We start from the raw sequence: 21,998 nt of genomic DNA on the forward strand, positions 1-21,998 counted from the left end.
ACTGCATGCTAAATTAGCAAAATTATTTGAAAATGTTTAGAAATACTAATTTTAAAATATTTATTACACAAAGTTAATGAGGCTGGAAAGTTCCTTCAGCTTATAAGGAGCAGGACCTTTATGGACCACCACACACACACATGTAATAAATAAATAATAAATAAATTTAGTAAGGATTTTGATGTATTAAAATTATAAAAGAACACATAAGCAAAGATGATAAGGGCTTAGGAGCATTGCAGAGGGCTGATAAAAAACCACTAGGTAGTAACCTCAGGTTCCTCTCTGTGGTGCCGAGGTGCTGAGGCCCACCCTGCTTCTGTTCCACTATGTACCCTGCATCACCTTTGCTTAGTGCTACCCAAACTGTCTTTACACTTTATTGCAGAGGCTACTGAAATTCTGTTTGGATTCCTACAAGATAGATCTAGAACTGAGTCAAACAATCTAACTCACAGTATTTATTATAGACCTATTTACAAGATAATTTTTCTAGTGGAAGAGAAAGGAGTCAGACTTACAGGTGAATTGTTTTCCAAGCAGGGTTGGGATATCAGGGTAGTAGGGCAGAAGCTCTCAAAGATTGTATGGAGTGTAAAATCATATTCTCATTCTGTTGGAAGGGTGACACCCTTCCCACAAAGTCCAGGTTGGTGTCAAAAGAGGTTCTCACATGTGAAGAGAATGTGAGAAGCAGAGATGTGACTACAAAGACTCTTTTCTTTGATTTGTGGGCCAGATATTTTGGCTCAGGTTAGACCCTGAGTCTTATCTGTCTTGCCAAAATTAAGACATCCATTGCTTTTCTTCATCAGGAGGTCAGTGTCCTGGATAAATATGGACACCGACCATTTTTCAGCAATTTTCTCTTCAGTCAAAATAGTCATTTACCTATTTACCTTGTCACCAGTATCTCCATAGGAAATTTAACATAGGATATTCGGAAAGTATTTTACTTCACTGAGAGCTACCATTTTGGAGTTGATACTGGGTATCTCCATCTTTCTCTACCAGGCTTTTAAAACTAAGACTCTCATAGAGCCTGAAATACACTGAGCCATCTAAATTGACTTCCTAGTTAATTCAGAATCTCCTAGGATCAACCTGATCCACACAGTAATGGAAAGACAGGTAAATACTGCATGCCCAGTTTTTGCAGTCTGGCTATCTGTATTCAGGTCAGCAAATACTTTACTCTCTTAGCTATCATCTTAGTGTCTGCTCTTACTAATTTCTCATTATTATTCTGTAGATCTTATGGAATTAAAAGGTTAAAATAGATAATTTTAGTTTTGATGATTATAGGCTTTTGTAGTAGAATCTGATGATTTCTTGAATTTCCTCAGTTTCTGTTGTTATGTCTCCCATTTCATTTCTGATTTTGTTAATTTGAATACTCTCTCTGTGCCCTCTCATTAGTCTAGCTAAGGGTTTATCAATCTTGTTGATTTTCTCAAAGAACCAGCTCTTGGTTTTGTTGATTCTTTGGATACTAACCCCAGAAAGCTTCTTTTTGTTTCTATTTGGTTGATTTCATCTCTGAGTTTGATTAGTTCCTGCCATTTCCTACTCTTGGATGTATCAGCTTCTTTGTATTCTAGAGCTTACAGTTGTGCTGTCAAATTGATAGTATATGTACTCTTTAGTTTCTTTTGGCAGTTCTGAACGCTATGAGAAAATGTAGAGGAAATGGAAAATTTTCTAGACAGATACCAGGTACTAAAGTTAAACATCCCCATAACAACTAAAGAAATAGAAGCAGTCATCAAAATCCTCCCACCAACCACCCCAGAAAAAAACAAACAAACAAACAAACAAAACAAACAACCCAGGGCCTATTAGGCTTAGCGCAGAATTCTACCAGACCTTTATAGAAAACCTAATAACACCAATACTCTTTAAACTGTTTCATAAAATAGAAGCAGAAGAAATACGAACCAACTAACCTTTGAAGCAACAATTACATTCATTCTTAGATCACACAAAGACCCAACAAAGAAAGAACTTCAGACAATCTCCTTTATGAACATTGATGCAAAAATACCCAATAAAATCATTGCAAACTGAATCCAAGAATACATCAAAATGATCATTCAACCTGATCAAGTAGGCTTTATTTAAGGGATGCAAGGATTGTTTAATATATGGAAATCTATCAATGTCATCCACTATATAAACAAACTCAAAGACAAAAACCAATTGATTTTCTATCTAAATGATGAGCAAACATTTGACAAAATTCAACACTCCTCCATGTTAAAAGTCTTAGAAGGGTTAGGTATACAAGGCCCATACTTAAACATAATAAAAGCAATATAAGACACACCAGTCGCAAACATCAAACTAAATGATTAGAAACTTGAAGAAATCCCACTAAAATCAGAGACTAGACAAGCCTGCCCACTCTTCCCCTACCTGTTTAATAGAGTACTCTAATTACTAGCTAGAGTAATAAGACAAGAAAAAGAGGTCAAAGGGATACAAATCAAAAATGAAGAAATCAAAATATCACTATTTGCAGATGATATGATAGTGTACTTAAATGTCCCCAAAAATACCACTTCAAAACTTTTACATCTGATCAACACTCTCAGCAAAGTGGTTGGATACAAAATTAATGCAAAGAAATCAGTAGCTTTCTTCTACTAAAAGACAGACAGGTTGAGAAAGAAATTAGAGAATTAACACCCTTCATAATAGCCACAAAGAATATAAAATACCTTGATTTGATGCTAACCATTCAAGTGAAGGAACTGTATGACATGAAATTCCAGTCTCTGAAGAAGAAAATTGAAGACTTCAGAAGCCCAAGGACACTGTCAAAAGGAAAAAAATAGCAAGCAACAAATTGGGAAGATGTATTTACCAATCCTACTTCTGATAGAGGGCTAGTATCAAATATATACAAAGAACCCAAGATGTTACAATCTAGAGCATCAAATAATCCTATTAAAATGGGGTACAGAGCTAAACAGATTTCTCAACTGAGGAATATTGACTGGTTGAGAAGCACCTAAAGAAATGTTCAACATCCCTAATCATCAGAGAAATACAAATGAAACAATCCTAAGATTCCACCTCACATACATTAGAATGGCTAAGATCATAAGCTCGGATGACAGCAGATGCTGGCAAGTATTTGAAAAAGAGGAAATCTTCTTCACTGTTGGTGGGATTGTAAACTGGTACAACCACTCTCGAAATCAGTCTGGTGGTTCCTCAGAATATTTAACATAGTACTACTTAAAGACCCAGATATACAACTTCTGGGCATATATCCAACAGTACCTCCAACATCTAACAAGGACACATGCTCAACAATGTTCATAGCAGCCTTATTTATAATAGCCAGAAGCTGGAAAAAAACCCAGATGTCCTTCAACGGAGGAACAGATACAGAAATAGTGGTACATATACACAATGGAGTACTACTCAGCTTATAAAAAACAAGTTCATGAAATTCCTAGGCAAATGGATGGAACTTGAAGCTATCATCCTGAGTGATGTAACCTACTCACAAAAGAGCACTCTTAGTATGTACTCACTTAAAAGCTGATAATATCCCCCAACCCGAAAAGAAGCTCGGAATACTCAAGAGGCCATCCACAGAACTGATGAAGCTCAAGAAGAAGGAAGACCAAAATGTGGATGCCGCAGTCCTTCTTAGAGGAGAAAGCAAAACAGGAAATAAAAACAGGGTAAAATAGATGAGCAGGGATTGAAGAAAAGATCTAAAGAGACTGCCTCACCTGGAGAACAGCCCCATATGTAGCCAACAAACCCAAGCACTATAACTGATGCCAAGAAGTGTTTATTGGCAGGAACCAGATATGGATGTCTCCTCAGACATTCTCCAAGAGTCCCATAGATACAGATGAGGATGCTTGCAGCTAAACATCAGATTGAACACAGGGACCCCAATAAAAGAGCTAGAGAAAGATTTGAAAGTGCTGAAAGGTTTGCATCCTCATCAGATGAGCTAAGTGGAGGTACTATGGGTAACTGATGACTTTTGATTTGTTTTAAGGGTGTGGCTTCTGGTAGGTTGACCATGCTCCTGTGGATGTCCCACACCGGTATATGAATAATAAATTTAGAGGTCCATGGCTTATTATCTCTTTTAGAAGAACAGAAAACACAAATACATTGGAATAGAAAGATTGGGGTGGATCTGGGGTGTGCTAAGGGGGGGGCAGTGAGGGAAATGTGAATAAAATAATATAATATGAAATTTTTAACAAATTAATAAATGCAAATATAAAAAATAAAAGGTTAAATTAAGGTTTAATTCGTTGTTTATCAAGTTAGGTATGGGAACTCACTTGGGGACAGCACTTCAGCTACATAGAAAGGAGCTATCACTTGGATTTGCCTCACTTTTTTTATAATGCTTGCCAAGGTATTTCTACTAATCTGAGCGTCTTCAGTTATTTATAAAATTCCCATTCCAAACCTATATTAAAAATAAGAACCATGGAAAAAACTTTTAGGAATTTTTTTTTCTTCCTGAATTTGTAGAAACTCCCTTCTACTGTACTACGATTTAGATTTTGTCAGATGGTTAGCCTTGTGGTGTGCTAACAAGATTTCATAGAATTCTATCATATTTTGTACGTCCTTTATGAGTTCATGGCCTTGGAGCACTTTCTATAGATTGAAATTTCCCAAAGATTGGCAGCAGATGTCACTGTTGCAGAACTACTATAGGAGCTGGTGCTACTAAAGTTCTCATTCTTAACTGGTCAGTCTATGTTCACGGCTGTGGAGTGTACAAGAGGAAAAGAATGCAGCTGCAAACTCAGAATTCTTATTTCTGATAAGAAACAGAGGCTTCATATCTGTTTCTGATCTTCTGATTTTCATAAATCATTTTCTGTATTGTCTATCACTCCATACTACATAGATAAATATTAAAGACCTTTTTAAGCATTTCAAGTTCTATTAGCCTTTATTTTATATGTAAGTATTGGCAATTGTATTTAATTGTATTTGTCAATTTTGATCATTATATTACTCATGTCAAAAATTCTTTTAGGGAAACTAGACAGAAACAAGAGCACACTATGTTCCAGAACAACCAGAGATGTTCAACAAGACTTAGAAAAAAAAAATAATAGCTTAGTGTCTAAAAACAAATAAATGTGAAAAAATCCAATGTCATTAAAAATTTTGTCATTCTCACTAAGATGTTACTCATCACCCTCCTCTTTGGTTGCTGTTAATAAATAATGTTTATACAACTGTGTGTTTTTTATTTCTATATGAATGAGAATGGAGTGGTAATAAAATGTCTCTAAACTAATGACTAAATTCATGAGAAAAATCACTAGAGTTTCAGATGAATCTATTTACTTCTGGCAACTAAAATCAAGTGGCAAATCCTTCTGTTTGAAACCTATTAATTCATTTGACTTCATTATATTTCTAGCTACAGAATGATCCAAATTTCAAAGACAGGATCAAAGCACAAGCCTTGATGTATCCTTTCCTACAGTTGCTTGATACTTTTCCACCCTCTCATCATGAGTATCAACATGGTCCGATTATAACAAGGGAGATGATAATAAAGTTGTTGTGCCTATATGTGACTGAAGATAAAGTGCTACCCGAGGCTGCACTGAGAAATGAGCATATGCCTACAGAGTCAAGACACCTGTTCAAGTTTGTTAACTGGAGTGACTTCCTTCCTGAGAAGTATAAAAAGAACCATGTTTACACTGAACCAGTTCTTGGAAAATTGAATGTTTCCTATCCAGTACTTGTGGATAGCAGGTTGTCCCCTTTGCTAGTCAATGACTCCCAGTTACAGAGTTTGCCACTAACATACATTGTCACTTGTGAACATGATTTCTTAAGAGATGATAGTCTCATTTACATCTCACGGCTTAGAAAAGTTGGTGTCCGAGTGACTCATGAGCATATGGAGAAGGGAGTGCATGGCGCCCTGTCATTCACCAGGGCTCCAGTGTTTTTAAATTTAGGATTTAAAATAAGAGATAAGTATATTAATTGGTTAGAAGAAAATCTGTAAATCATTGAAGCATATACCTGGGTAATCAATAAATAAATTCAAGAGTGATAATTTGAACTATTGTAAGATTAAACGGACACAAAATTAACTGAGTTATAGATAAAGTAATATTTCAATCTCAGTAAAAGTTACTGTATATGCTTCAGAAAGTTACTTGGCTTATTCAATTTTAGAAATATTGCTATAATGAGGATACTTATTTCATTATGTTTATTAATTACCAATTGTTGTAAAAATGCACTTTGAGTATTCAACAATAGAAGAAGACTGGGAAACCATGTGTTTGGTTACATGCTAACATTTTTTGAGATTCCTGGCATTATATGTCAAATTCGGGAGAGGGTGGTCTAGAGAGGGTGCACATTCATGGAGGCAATGAGAGGGGGAGGAGAAATGGGAAAGTAGAAAAGGCATAACATTCGGAATGTTAATGCAGAGAATATTGATTAAAAAAGAAAAAGAAACAATGTATTGCATGAGAAAACATAATTTTCAATGAAAATAGAATGGAGTCATGAGGAGCAGATTGGTTGGCACATTGCTCTACAGCAGCCCAGTGGCAGATAAGCATTCAGGTAGAAAGATCTCTATGAGTTCAAGCCCAGGTGGGTTTATGTAGCCAGTTCTAGGACAGCCTCTGCTTTTTAGTAACACATTTTTCCCCCCAAAAAAATGAGTAAAAAGAAGAGTAAAGAAAAGAAAATATGAATGAGGAAAAGTCCATTAAGGTACCATTTTAATGACATTTGTATGGACTGTACTTTGATATAGTTTTCTAGATCATGTGCTCTGTATATATTACCATAATCTGCTCATGATTAAGTTAGTTCTTATTTTTGCTCACTCCCCATAAAATTGATTTTCTTTTGTTTATAAGAACTCTTATAATATTGAAGGAAGTTTACTTGATCATGAGCTGTTTCTAAAGGTTGAACATTTGTGCCTTCTCATTATTTTGTAAGATCAAACTTGATAAAAACCTAAGTGGATTGTATTTATTTTGGTACAATGCCTCTTAATGCATAATAGTTTCCAGTCAGCTATAGATTGCAGATAGAATTATCTATAGTATTCTTTTGGATATTTGAAATCAACCATTGTGCACTTGAAGACTCTGTATTCAGAGTGTTATGTGTCTCCAGACATATTTTTGTTCCTGTGATGATGATAAAACAGCTACTCATGTAAGCACAAATGAACACGTATATAGCTGCATTTCCACTCAGATGCATTAAAATTGGTGAATAATTTTGTGATGTCCTTCTCATTGTGCTGTTTGTGTATGGTTGCTTGTCTGTTTTTGTGCTTTTCTATTAATGCTGAATAAACGATTAAAATGGATATTAAATATGTTTTTTGAATTTAGTTGGTAATCTAATCCTCATCTCTAGACATATTTTAATTGGCGTTTATTGGCATTTGAGACCTTTTCTTTAGCATGACTATGATTACCAAATTGATTTCTTAGTCTTCACCATATGAGCCTTTTCCTTACCATTCAGACACTAAACTGTGGTACGAACATTAGGCTTTCCCAGACTGTATGACCAGTTTGAACATTCTTTGAATGTTTCTACTTTTGGATAGAATGTTTCTTTGCTGTTGTCTGTGTGTGAATCTATAACACCATAAGCAAAATCTCTTGTCTTGTTTTATTTGTTGCAAGGGAAAAATATTTTTCAAGTTATCAAACCCGATGATGAAAATTGCTTGTCTTTATTAAGTATTAATCACAAATTGAGGGAGAATTAGAAGGACATAGGAAGACATGGAAAAGGAATGTAAGTTCTTTCAGTTTACAGCTTCTTGTTCCAGAAGATGTTTGAGGAAGACACTTGGAGATGCGCTGGGAAGGGGTATTTAAACATAACTAAACATAACCTATAGAGGAACAGTGAGGATCTAGCGTCCCATAAAGCACCAACCCAAAGCCTCATTGGCAGACCCCCCACATAGGGAGACACCAATATGAGTGCTTGACATAAATCTATTACTTCTCTTTCTCTGTAGCTAGGTGTTCTGTCATTCCTTGATGTTTAATTCTTGGCTCTTTCCATGAAATAGTTTTTGGCAATTTCATGGAAACCACCTGCAATTTTGTACAGTACTGAAGTTTTAGTCTGAATTTGAGAATTCTACCCTGGATTGGTATAACTTACTGAAAATCACATACAACAAATCAGAAATGGCTACAGTAGTATGGTACTTCCAGGGGATGTCACTCACTGCAAGCATTAGTACCATGGTCATATACTCTATCTATACTAGGAGTAAGAGAATAGGAGATTTGAGCTGATGAGATGATAGGCTTTGATCCTAAAGCTAAGTGAAGATTTCTCCTGAAGAACATGAATGTGGTTTCATAATCACTTTTCAGTAAAGCAGCACTGTGAATTGGAACCCAAAGAATCATTGATAATCCAGGAAGGAAAGATAGGCAAGGGCAGATTCCTTGTTAAGTATGCATGGGAGAGGCCCATTGGGAGGGTTCCTTCTATGCTTGATCACTAACTTCACGATTAGCTTTTGGACCTTTGCTCTGTGACTTAGCTAAGCATAGATATCCCAGGATAGGCTTGCTAAGATAAATGAAGAGTGTCTAAAGTTCCTCTCTGTTCCTTGAGCTAATCTATCAAGGAGGCAACATTGACTCTACCCTGAAATTTCCTCAAGTGGAGACATAAAAGTCATTCCAAATGTGCTTTGAGTTTGATTTGGAGAATGCCTAAAAGGCAGATGGTTATGAGTGAGAGGGAGGGAAAGTTCTGTATGTAGAAAAGTTAAGTGGGTGCTGGTATCTTGGGGCAGGGGTGGCTGTAATAGCTTACCTGTAGCTCACATTAGTATCACAAGCTTGTCCTCATCTTCCCTAAGAAGTCTTAATAAGAGAAGTAAGAATATTCTTTTTTAAAACTTTACCTCATTTACCCTGCACTTCCACTTACTATGGACTGCTTGAGGGATGTGATATCTGAGCTGTGAGAGAAGATGCTGGCGTGATAGGAGCACTATCTTTGTGCTGGCTCTCAACCATACTCTGACCGTAAAAATGTCCATCCACTCCATCCAGTCTGTACATGTGCCCTAAGCAGACCTGGGATGCTGTCTCTACACCAATTTCCATAATACCCAGAGGAAGCCTGACTCACAGGTGCTCTAACAATCACAGGATATCAGTTGCAGAGGCTGCAACAACTGCTTTAACACTCAGAGTAACTGGGATTCCTGGGATCTAGGGATGCAGAAACTCCTGCCCAAGCAGTGGAACAGGTTCCTTCTTGTCTGAACCTGTACCCAGAGCAGACCAGGTGTAGTGGCACTATATCCACTCTTAATAATACTCAGAGGGAGCCTAATACTCAGGTGCTCTGAAAAGACCAGGATCACAGTATCACAAAGAAAGCTCTACTCCCAGGAGATTAGACACAACCAGGAGTGCTGTAGCTGTGCCATATTAAAGATCACATTTGAGGTTACAATATCTTTCCTTACACCCAGAATAATTGGGACGCCCACAGGAACCAGGGAAACACAAACCCCCACCCAGCAAGAGGCATAGATTACTTCCAGCTTGGAATCCCTGGAGTGCTGACACACCCAGGATCACAGAATCACAGGATAACAAAATCACAGAATCACCAAGAAGGCTGGATTCTGAGGAGTTCTGACACAACCAGAATCAGAAGAGGGACAGGCTCCAGAGACAGCAAGGGCAGGGTAGCATTGGAAATAACCAGATGGCAAGGGGTGAGTGCAAGTGCTGGGGACAGCACATCATGACAGGGACTGCCAGCAGTAGGTGTTGATGGAGACATCTCAGAAGCCTTGGCAGCACCTTATATAAAAGGATGGTGTCTGGGACTCTGAGGAGCAGGAGACATATCTCTCCAGGGACCAACCATGTGAAATTAGAGACTGCTTGTAGTAAGCCAGGATGGAGACATCTCATTAACCTTGCAGCAGCTCTATGTCACACTGGACAAGACTTATATATTTCATTTGTGTTTAACTACTTTTAAGTTGACCTTGGTATGTATACTTATTCTATTATATCTGACTTTCCTATTTCTTTTTCCTTCTGCTCTGGTGAATTCTGTGAAACAAGACGTTCCTTGATGTAATGATTCTTAAACAATTGGAAATTGAGGCACAGCACAGTCCTAATGGCCCAGGTGCAGGCTGTGTGTTCTCATCTTGCAAACAATATAATAATTGTACAGTGATAGTTCGAGATTTATGCTAGACTTGCAAAGAAAGTTTGAAGATATTATTAGAAAATGAATTAAAGCCAATATTGGGAATCCAAGAAACGAAAAGGTTATTGAAATTATGAAATAAGCTTTGCACAACTTTTGAGAGTAGTTCCTGAATAAAAAATTTGAGAATACATAAAATTACACATGAGAGAGAGAGAGAGAGAGAGAGAGAGAGAGAGAGAGAGAGAGAGAGAGAGAGAGCATGAGAAGAGCATGTGAAGAATGAATGAAGAAAGAATGTGAAGTGTGTATGGAGTGTGTGAGAGCATGAAAAGAGAGTGTGTGTGGGTGTGTGGTATGTGTGGGATATGTGTTAGGTGTGTATGAAGAGTGTGTAACCTTTTTGGCCTCCTGAGAGGGCAGGGTGTCCTCCATCAAGTCTCAGGACTGGCCTCCAGACAGCTGAGCTCCCAGAGAAATCTTGCCAGCACTCTCCCACCTGAGCTTACCATAAGCCCTAAACCTGCCACATACCCTCACCTGCTGTCTGGGGTGGGAACACCTGGTGATCTCATTGATAAATAGGGTGGTTACGTCTGGGATCACATCCCTTTCAAACTAGCAAGAGAGCTGGGTGCCCACCATCAAGCTCAGGACCTGACAGGAAACAGCTGAACTCCCAGAACAACCTCAAAATTCTTCTCCTACCTGAGCCCACAGTGACAAAATGAAATCACTTCAATCAGAACTCACTGCTTGCCTTCAAAGAGCCAAAGACCCAGAAGCAATTTCCTTCATGGGCAAAGGGTCCCTCAGATCCACAGGAGTGACAGGCTCCAGTTAGAGACAACAAGATCACATGTAATCATAGATAACAAGATGTCAAGAGGAAAGCAAAAGAACCTAAGCAATGGAAACCAAGACAACCTGGCAACATCGGAACCCAGGTCTCCTACCACAGCAAGTAGTGGATTGCCAAACACACCAGAAAAGCAAGACTTAGACTTGAAATCATACTACAGGATGATAATGGAGATCTTTGAGAAGCATGTGGATCACTCTCTTAAACAATCACAGGAGAACACACACGAACAAATAGAAGTTCTTAAAGAGGAAACACAAAATTCATTCAAAGATTTACAGGAAAAAAACACAAACAAACAGGTGAAAGAATTGAAAACAGAAATAGGAACAATAAAGAAAACACAAAAAGAAACAATCCTGGAGATAGAAAATCTAAAAAGAAATCAGGATTCACAGATGCAAGCATCATCAACAGACAACAGGAGCCTAAGATAACATAGAAAATGTAGGCAAAAGAGTCAGAGAAAATGCAAAAACATAAAAGCTCCTAATCCAAAATGTCCAGAAGATCAAGGGCACATTGAGAAGAGGAATCTTAAGGATAATAGGGGTAGAAGAGGGCAAGAATATTAACTAATAGGCACAGTAAATATCTTCAACAAAATCATAGAAGAAAACTTTCCTGCCCTTAAAATAGAGATGACCATGAAGATACAGGAAGCCCACAGAGCTCCAAATAAATCTATTTGGATTAGAAAAAAACTCCTCCTAACACATAATAGTCAAAACTTTGATTATTCAAAACAAAGAAAGAATCCTAAAGGCTAAAAGGGAAAAAGGACAAGTAACATATAAAGGCACACCAATCAGAATTACACCAGACTTTTCATCAGAAACTATGAAAACTAGATGATCCTGGATAGATGTTATACAGACACTAAAAGAACACAAATGTCAGGCCAGGTTACAATACCCAACAAAACTCTCAATTACCACAGATGGAGAAACTAAGATATTCCATGACAAAAGCAAATTTATACAATATCTGTCTACAAATACAACCCTACAAAGGATGATCCATGGAAAAATTCAAAACAATGAAGGAAACTACAACCAAGGAAAAGCAAAAAATTAATCAAGAAAGGAAACCAAAAGAATAAAAACAGATAAATATAAGCCTATCTCTAACAACTAAAATAACGGGAAACAGCAACCACAATTCCATTTTTATCTTAACATCAATGGACTCAATTCCCCAATAAAAAGACATAAACAATCAGACTGGATTCATAAACAGAATCCAGCATTTTGCTACATAAAGGAAACTCATCTCAGAGACAAAGACAGACACTACCTCAGAGTAAAAAGTTGAAAAAAAAAAAAAACCTTCCAAGCAAATGGTCCAAGGAAACAAGCTGGAATAACTATTCTAATATCAAATAAGAGATTCTAACTAAACGTTATTTAAAAAGGTAAGGAAGAGCACATTTTACTCATCGCAGAAAAAAATCTATCAAGATGAACCCTCAATCTTGAACATCTATGCACCAAATACAGGGACACACACACACACACACACACACACACACACACACACACACACACACACAAAATCTTACTAAAGTTTAAAGCATATATTACACCACACACAATAATAGTTGGAGAATTCAACACCCCACTCTCATCAATGGAGGCAGAAATTGAACAGTGATACAGTAGAACTAACAGAGGTTGTGAACCAACTGGAATTAACAGATATCTACAGTTCATTTCATACTAAAACAAAAGAATATACTTTCAGGCCTCAACAGTTACAAGGAGAACAAATTACTCCTATCCATCCTATTCAAAGCAGAGTGGACTAAGGCTTGTTTCTAATAACAATAAAAGCAACAAAAAGCCAATGTACACATAAAAGCTGAACAATATTCTGCTCAATGATAACATGGTCAAGTAAGAAAAAAAATAAGGATTTTAAAAAAGAGTTTAATGAAAATGACAGCACAACAACACAAACTTGTGGGATGCAATGAAAGGAGTACTAAGAGGAAAACTTAAAGTTTTGTGTGCCTTCAAAAAGAAACTGGAGAGAGCATACACTAGCAGTTTGACAGGACAGCTAAATGCTCTAGAACAAAGAGAAGACACTGCACCCAACAGGAGTAGATGCCAGGAAATAGTCAATCTTAGAGCAGAAATCAACCAAATGGAGACCAAAAGAACTATACAAAGAGTCAACAAAACCAAGAGCTGGCTCTTTGAGAAAATCAACAAGATTGATAAACCCTTATTCAGACAAGCTAGAGAGTACAAAGAGAGTATCCAAATTACCAAGATCAGAAATGAAACAGGAGACATACCAACAGAAACAGAGGAAATTCGAGATATCATCAGATCCTACTACAAAAGCTTATACTCAACAAAACTGGAAAATATAGAGGAAATGGATAAATTTTTAGACAGATACTAGATATCAAAGTTAAATAAGGATCAGGAAAACCATCTAAAAAAACAGTCCTATAATGCCTAAAGAAACAGCTAAAGCAGTCATCAAAAACCTCCTAACCAAAGAAGTCCTGGACCAGATGTGTTCAGTGAAGAATTCTATCAGACTTTTATAGAAGACCTAATACCTATACTCTCCGAACTATTCCACAAAGTAGAAACAGAAGGAAGACTATCCAACTCTTTCTTAGAAGCCACAATTATACTTATACCTAAACCACACAAAGACATTGGAGAGAAAAATAAAAGCTAACTCATTAGAATCAGGGACAAGGCTGCCCACTGTCTCCCTACATATTCAGCTGGAAGTCCTTGCCAGAGCAATTAGAAAATAAAAAGAAGTCAAATTGATTCACATTGGAAAGGGAGAAGTCAAAATATCATTATTTGTAGATGATAAAGTAGTATACTTAAGGAACCCCAAAAATTTCACCACAGAACTTTTTCATCTAATAAGCAACTTCAGCAATGTAGTTGGCTATAAAATTAACTTAAATAAATCAACAGTCTTTCTGTACTCAAAGAATAATAAAACTGAGAAAGTAGAGAATCAACACCCTTCAGAATAGTCACAAAGACTATAACTTGGAGTGACCTTAACTAAGAAAGTAAAGGATCAGTAAGACAAGAAGTTCAATACTCTGAAGAAGGAAATTGAAAAAAATCTCAGAAGATGGAAAGATCTCCCATGATCTTGGATTGGAAGGATCAAAACTGTAAAAATAGACATTAGCAATCTACAGATTCAATGCAACCCCCATCAAAATGCCAATTCAATTCTTCATAGAGTTGGAAAGAGCAATGTGCAATTTCATCTGGAATAACAAAAGACTAGAATAGAAAAATCTATTCTCAAGAATAAAAACACTTCTGGGGGAAATCACCATCCCTGATCCCAAGCTGTATTATAAAGCAATTGTGATTAAAAACTGCATGGTACTGGTGCAGAGACAGGCAGGTAGGTCAAGGGAACTGAATTGAAGACCCAGAAATTAACCCACATACCCATGGTCACTTAATCTTTTACAAAGGACTAAAATCATTCAATGATAAAAAGACCGCCTCTTCAACAAATGTTTTTATTGAACAACTGGCAATCTGCATTCAGAAGAAAACAAATAAATTTTTTTCTATTTCCTTGTACAAAGCTCAAGTCCAAGTTGTTCAAAGACCTCCACACAAAACCAGGTACACTGAATCTATTAGAAGAGAAAATGGGGAAGAGCTTAGAACACATAGGCACAGGGGAAATTTTCCTGAACATAACACATATGGCTTATGCTCTAAGATAAAAATCAAAAAATCGGACCTCATGAAATTGCAAAGCTTCTGTAAGGTTAAGGACACTATTAAGAAGACAAAAAGGCAGCCAATAGATTGGGAATGGATATTTACTAATCTTACACCTGTTAGAGAGTTAGTTTCCAATACATTCAAAGAACTCAGGAAGATAGACTTTAGCGAATCAAATAAGCCTATTAAAAAACTGGGTACAGAGCTAAACAAAGAATTCTCAGCTGAGGAGTATTGAATGGCTAAGAAGCAACTAAAGAAATGTTCAACATTCCTAGTCGTAAGGGAAATACAAATCGAAACAACCTTGAGATTCTACTTCAAACCAGCTAGAATGGCTAAGACCTAAATTACTAAAAGTTTTGCAGCCTCATGGGAAGAGCCACTTTATCAACCAACCAAAGCCTTCAAATCTCCCATGGACTAAAGCACCCACTTTTGTGTACACATTGAGAGGCCTATGGCTCCAGTTGCATGTGTAGCTGAAGACTGCAGTGTCTGGCATCAGTGTGGAATAAACTTTGGTCCCAGGTAGCACATGTTTCCCTGATGTAGAGGAATGCCAAGGCAATGGAGTGGAGAGGGTGATTAGATAGGAGTGCACCTTAATGAAGGCAAATAGAAGGGGAGTGGGGATAAGAGGAGGGCGGGGGAAAGGGATAATTTCTCAAATGTAAATACAGAATATCTAATACAAACTATGAAAAAAATGTGTGAGAGAGTGAAAGGGGAATAGAGATATGTATGTGTATGGGAGTCCAAAGGAAAAAAAAAAGCACAAAGAAGAAAAACAAAGCTTGCAAGAGAATGCAAAGTGTGTGCAGCCTAGAGCTTCAGGAAAACAAGTAAGAAAGAAAAAGAGCAGAGATGGGGGAAGAGGAGGGAGAAGGGAGTAGAAAGTACTTTAAGCCTTGAAAAATTGTCTGTCAGCTTGTAGCCAAAAAGTAGTCTGTGTTTGTTTGTTATGCATCATCTAGATATTCCTGCTTCTAGTTGAGAAGTCTGATTCTTTTTTTGAGGCTGGACCCCAACATCCAAGAACATAAGCAACAGAAACAAAGGCAGCTTGGTCTATTCAGAATCTAGTTGTCCCACTACAGCAAGTCTTGAAAACCTCATCACACTGGAAAAGCACAATTCAGATTTAAAATCACATCTCATGAGTAAGGAAAAAGGGACTTTAGGAAGGACATAAATAACTCACTCAAATAAATACAGGAGAGCACCGGTAAACAGGTAGAAGCCCTTAAATTGGAAACACAAAAATCCATTAAAGAATTGCAGGAAAACACAACCAAAGAGGTGAAGGAATTGAACAAAACCATTCAGTATCTAAAAATGAAAATAGAAACAGTAAAGAAATCACAAAGGGAAACTACCCTGGAGATACAAAGAGATCAGATGTCATAGACTTAAGCATCACCAATGGAATACAATAGATACAAGAGAGAATCTTAGGTACAGAACATAGAATAAAAAACAATGACACAACAGTCAAGTAATGCAATATGCTCCTAATGCGAAACATCCAGGAAATCAAGGATACAATGAGAAGACCAAAGAATGATAGGTATAGAAGAAAACAAAGATTCCCAACTTAAATGGCCAGTAAACATCTTTAAAAAATTACAGAAGAAAACTCCCCTAACTAAACTATGCCAGAGATAGGTGGAGAGGGCAGAGAGCTCTGAGGAGGTCAGCGGACAGAGGTTAGAGACTGTGGCGAAATGGAGCTTCCTAAGGACCAGCTGAATCCAGGTGGGATTTATTGCTGTTAGAAAGCGATGGACACTAAGGATTTTACAGGTCTAGTATCTCATATAGAAGGGCAGTCTGTATCTTTGTCTATTTGATGCAATCTTGGTGTGTAGAGGATTTGTGGATTGAGAGTTGAATATATAAACCTGTGTGAAAAGTTATCGGGCTATATAGTTATGTTTATGTGGGATTTTGGGGTAAAGAAATACCCTGGGACAGAGGCAGAGAACAAGCGCTAGAAAACTGCCAAGGGAAGAGAGTTGCAGGGACAAGTTGGGTCATGTTGGGCCGTGGTGGCGGATCAGACTAAGCTCGAGGTTCATGGAGCCCCATATCAGGGTCGGGCCTGAACAGTGAGACCTCAGGACTGGTAAAGAGATAAACAGTTTTTATTTTTTAATATTTACTGCAACAGGTGGTGCACCAACATGTTAGGCAAGAATCCACTAAAAGATTTACATCTATCAACCTAAGAGTTAGTTAAAAGGTGTTTATTTTCTGAGTAAGGGGTGGCAAGTGCCATTTTGAGTCAATCGGTGTCTCAGTGTGGGAACCTTAAAGAGACAGTCTTTGCTGACAGTCTGTAGTGTCCTGTAGCAACAAACCAGGCTATCCTGGTACACACAGGGACAGAGAAAAAGAGAGAGGTAGGAAAAGAAAGAGATAGGAGGTAACGAGAAAGAAAGAGATGGTGAAAGAGAAAAAGAGAGAGATAGTGAAAGAGAGAGAGAAAGAATTTACCCGAATCACATGGGAATTTTCACCAGTGGTTTGGAACTATGATGAGCCTGTACATCAAAAGAGTCAAAACAGACAGATATTAAGTTAGGTATTAATAGGAAGATATTTTTCCCCAGACTGAGAGAAAAGAAAGATCAAAGTACTTTCGGCTAAGGTCCTAAATTTGCAGAATTGTTTAGTAATGTATAAAAAGTTGGTTCAGGATTAGATAAAATTAGTCACTGACTCCGAGAGTGGAGATTTTTTTGCAGGTCAAAGGTTTCTCATTGATAAAAATCTGTGTCACAGAGAGTATATACAGACATATATTAGGGAAGTTATTAATAATTAAAGATCTGATACTCCAGATTGATAGCTAGGCAGATCAAAACATGTAAACCAATTTCTTGGTTTTACACATTGCTTACTTATTGATTTGTAAGTGATAGTAGTTTGCTTTGTGAATTATCCCACTAAGGCCATGTGGCTAGTCAGATGCCGGCCTGCAAGACTTTACACACAGAGATAGAGAAAATAAAGAGATAAAGATAGAGCAACAGAGAGAGAGAGGGAGGGAAGCAGAGACAAAGACAGAGAGAGAAAGAGAGATAAATAGAGATTAGTAATTATTTGATTCCTTTAAAAAAAAATCGTTTTCAACATTTAAAGTGAATTATCCCGCTAAGGACACATGGATTGTCAGATGCGGTCTAGTTAGGATTTATAATTATCTTAATTGTTTATATTTTTTTCAAATAGATATGATGTTGAATTTTGTGTTTATGTTATTTCTGTGGGAGAGAATATAAGATACAAGATACTCTAGTTGCCAACTTACAGGTACACTATTTTGATAGAAAGCTTTTGTCTTTGCATGTTTATAAAGTGTGATTCGGCTCTATGTGCCTTCCACGGTTATTTTGAATAGATTTGATAGAGGTAGACCACTTGAAATACTGAATTTTAAAAGATCAAAGAAAATATCTCTTGATACTAAAATGTCTTCTGTTGAGTTTTATATACGTTACAGAATGTACTGCGATGGTAAAGCTTGTCATCAGAATGCTGAACTGATTCCAGATATCAGAGACGACAACAACCATCAGTGTGGCTTTCCTTCTTGAGGCTCGTCCGGCTTCTTCATTCCCCTCCCTTCTAAATTTTCAACCCCCATATCGTCAACTTGAAGAAGCTTAACATGAGTCATCTCACCCGATTCCCTGGAATCTGGGGGGGGGGGGGGTGGTGGTGTAAGAGTGGTTATTGTAAGGTTGTTTTTATAAAAATTTTAGAAATGGTCATAATAATACAAGAAAGAATTGACCAGATTTGATTGTACAGTCATTATCCTATTTTGGTAACTAAGCTAAGTCATATCTTCATTGGTAAGTTAAGGCTATAATCCTTACAGTACTAAAAATTAATTTGATATAGAATTAAAATTTAAACATTGTGTTTAATTGGTTAAACAATAGTAGTTGAGGGCTAGATAAGAAGTTCATGGTTCTGAGTCATTAAAGGTGCTTATTTAAAAAGATAATTTCAATCTAAGATAGCCAAGAATAGTGAAGGCTTAAAGGTTCAGAGATGCTTTATATAGATAGATCATGTTCAAAGGCATAGTACTCCACAGAATATGATATTTATAGATTTTTTAAAATTAAAGATCATTTGACTAGAGACCTGTCTACTCCTGACAGCACCCTTCTTAGATTTTAAGAAAAAATTGAGCATCAATAAAGTTGCTGCAGTTGCCATGAGACAGCCACTTGGCAAGAACTGCCTCATTCATCCACAGACAATACTGTCCAGAAAGGGACATTTTTGCAGAACATTTGACTGATAATCTTTGCCAAGCCAAAATTACCACTCCTTCAAATTTCGGCATTAAAAGGTCTGTCAGATATGATCCGGGGCCAGAAGGCTGAAGACTGATGCTCCAAAGTTCTGAGAGAGGTGGGACCATCCTAGTGATCAGCAGCAGTCTCTAAATATTGGCTAGTTTTGGAAGCTGTGCTTTGTGCTTTTCAATATCATGTAAATTAGTCATTATGAGATTTCTGACATTGTTGAAAAATGTCAGACCAGCTGTTTGGCATTAAGAAAGTTAATATAGATCTCAAAAGGTGATTTTCAGATAACATACAATCTAAAACCAAGATATAAGTCAGATGTCTTTCAAGATAGATAAAAGGGTGCTTTATTTAATAGAAAAAATGATAGGCTATATATTAAGGCTGTATTATACCTTATAAATCATAAAACGGAAACAGTTATATTCTTATAGTTGAAAACAATACCTTTTAACTGGATAAAAAGGAGGAAATGTAGATTGTCCTGAAGCTGTTTGTATTTTAATATTAATTTCACTTCCCCAGGGATATAGGGATGATTCAATATACAAAAATCCATCAATGTAATTCAATATATAACAAACCCAAAGGGGGAAAAAAAAAAACACATGCTCATCTCATTAAATGCTGAGAAAGCATTTGATAAAATTCAACTCCTGTTTATGTTAAGTCTTAGAAAGATCAGGAATTCAAATTCCATACCTAAATATAGTAAAAGCATATACAGCAAACTAGTAGACAACATCAAACTAAACGGTAAGAAACTTGAATCAATCCCACTAAAATCAGGGACAAGATAAGGCTGTCCACTCTCCCCCTACCTATTTAATATAGTACTGGAAGTCCTGCCTAGAGCAATTAGACAACAAAAAGAAGTCAAAATCCGAAAGGAAGAAGTCAAAATATCACCATTTGTAGACTGTTTGATTAAATACAAGTCTCTCTTTCAAAGGCTGCCATGTGATCCCAACTAAAACAAGAGGCAATTAAGACACTCTCTGATGGCCTCACCTCTTATTCTCACATGTTTGTGTTTTGTGTCTAAGTGGAAAATCCTCTTTGATTTAAGAAACAACATTACTGATTAGGCTAACTAATCTAGTCATTACATCTGAAGGCCCCTGGTTTGAGAACTTCATTCCATCTACAAAATTTCTTCACAGAGGACTAAGCTTATTGATTGATCGATTGACAATGTGCCAGATAATATATATCTCCCAATGACTGGAAACCATGATGTTTTTGCATGATACCACCTTTGAGTTTTTCTTACAACAAAGCTTTTAAAGTCACTAAGCAGCAATGAGTTTGTTGGGTTTCCTGTGTGTTTATACTGCTAGCAGATCACTGAGATATTGGAGTGTGTGTTATTGTCTCCTATCAGTTTGGTCCTAACTCACTCTCAAGTTCTATCAGCAAAGCACCCCCCCCCCAATTAGTTCTCACTGCTGTTTGTGAGAGTCATCCAGATAAACATGAGATCAATCCATAAAAATTTCATAGGTTTTGTTACTTTTACATTTGTAATTTTCTCTGATTCTGTTGAGATAAATTTTACTAGCATGCCCTTAATGCGTTTATGTTTATGGTTTTGCTAAAACCATTAAATAAATTAATTTATATGTTCTTGTCATTCTTTCCTGTAAAGGAAAATGTGATTTGAGAAGCAAGACAGTTTAAAAGTTTTTTTTTTTCAAAAAGAAAACACACTTTTTATTGATTATAATTCTGATTTTGAAAATTTGAGGGTAAACAAAGAAAAACTTACTAGATGGGAGGGAGCATTCATTGAATTCCTTGTGAGTTCTATGCATTTCAGAGGAGATAGTGTAAAAAGAATATGCAAAATAAATTAATAGATGGATGCATCTGGTATGCATATGAGAAATTGTTCTGTTCTATTGTTTGCAGGCTCCTTAGCCTTCTTTGCATCCATGTGACTTTTGTCCCTGATGTTCAAGTGATCAGATAGACATCAACCCAGGGTTGCATTAAGATTACAACATAAGAGAAGTAGAGTGCCAGGAATGGCTTCTGTCACATAGATTAATGAGGAAGATTGGGGACCTCTCCTGAGACAGGAATTCTATGGAAGAGCTGGTAGAAAGTGATTAAGAGAAAGAGCAAAGAATTTTTACAGGGGCACATAAGAATGTCAAGTCTTATGACAAGCCTTACTCTTCTTTTAAAACTTTACATCTAATCTGAATATATTGAGTAACAGGATGCAGCAAGTATTTGCTTAATCAACGTGTAGTTTTCCCATGACTGTACAAGAACTACATAAATTTATGAGGTTTATGTTTAAAATCTGGTGAGGTACTAACAAATTTAAGCATTAGCTAAGTTGGTTTGTACATTGGAAAAGAGTGGTCATTTAATTTCATTGAAAGTTTGTAAATGACCTGTGCTTCAGGTATTAGTCTTAAGGATGATCAAATGTTTCCTCACACTTTATCTTGCTTTCATACTGTTGGAATCACTCTTTGCAAATGCCAGTAGAACAAAGAAATTTTTGGTCTTTTTACTACTTTTTCTTATTCAATTGTTTGTTTTTATTAACATAGAAATAACTGTATGTTTAAACAGCATTTCCAGACTTGATTGTGATCCTTGCACCCTCTTTCTGCTCACCAACTTTTTGTCCTCCTCCACCTTCACGATTCCATTTTCCTCTTTCTTGTCATGTGTTTTATTCCTGACACTGACAGCTTCTCAATTCTATTGTGCAATCCTCTTGGTTTAACTGATCTTTCCTTTTTTTAGACTATGAGACTGTTAAGGTTGGCCATTCAGTTCCTTAAAAGTCTGAAGAGCTTGCTAGAAAAAATTAAATCC

The 21,998-nt window shown here is 36.7% G+C and overlaps 2 protein-coding genes across 2 annotated transcripts in view; both read left to right on the plus strand.

Moving 5' to 3' along the window:
- Nucleotides 1-6,031, plus strand: part of LOC308430474 (arylacetamide deacetylase-like 2) — a gene marked incomplete at both ends in the record, with an annotated part of 58,068 nt that extends 52,037 nt beyond the window's left edge. Inside the window, one exon of the mRNA XM_080929606.1 lies at nt 5,429-6,031. Coding sequence (XP_080785732.1) covers nt 5,429-6,031 — 603 coding nt within the window. The remainder of the gene's footprint in view (nt 1-5,428) is intronic.
- The window catches only part of LOC308430187 (arylacetamide deacetylase-like 2), a gene marked incomplete at its 3' end in the record, with an annotated part of 89,924 nt that overhangs the window by 7,291 nt on the left and 60,635 nt on the right, over nt 1-21,998 (plus strand). The gene's annotated exons all lie outside the window — the stretch shown is intronic.

The sequence above is a fragment of the Micromys minutus genome (genome assembly GCF_963924665.1).
Source record: "Micromys minutus genome assembly, chromosome: 15".
In the NCBI taxonomy this organism is placed as follows: Eukaryota; Metazoa; Chordata; class Mammalia; order Rodentia; family Muridae; genus Micromys; species Micromys minutus.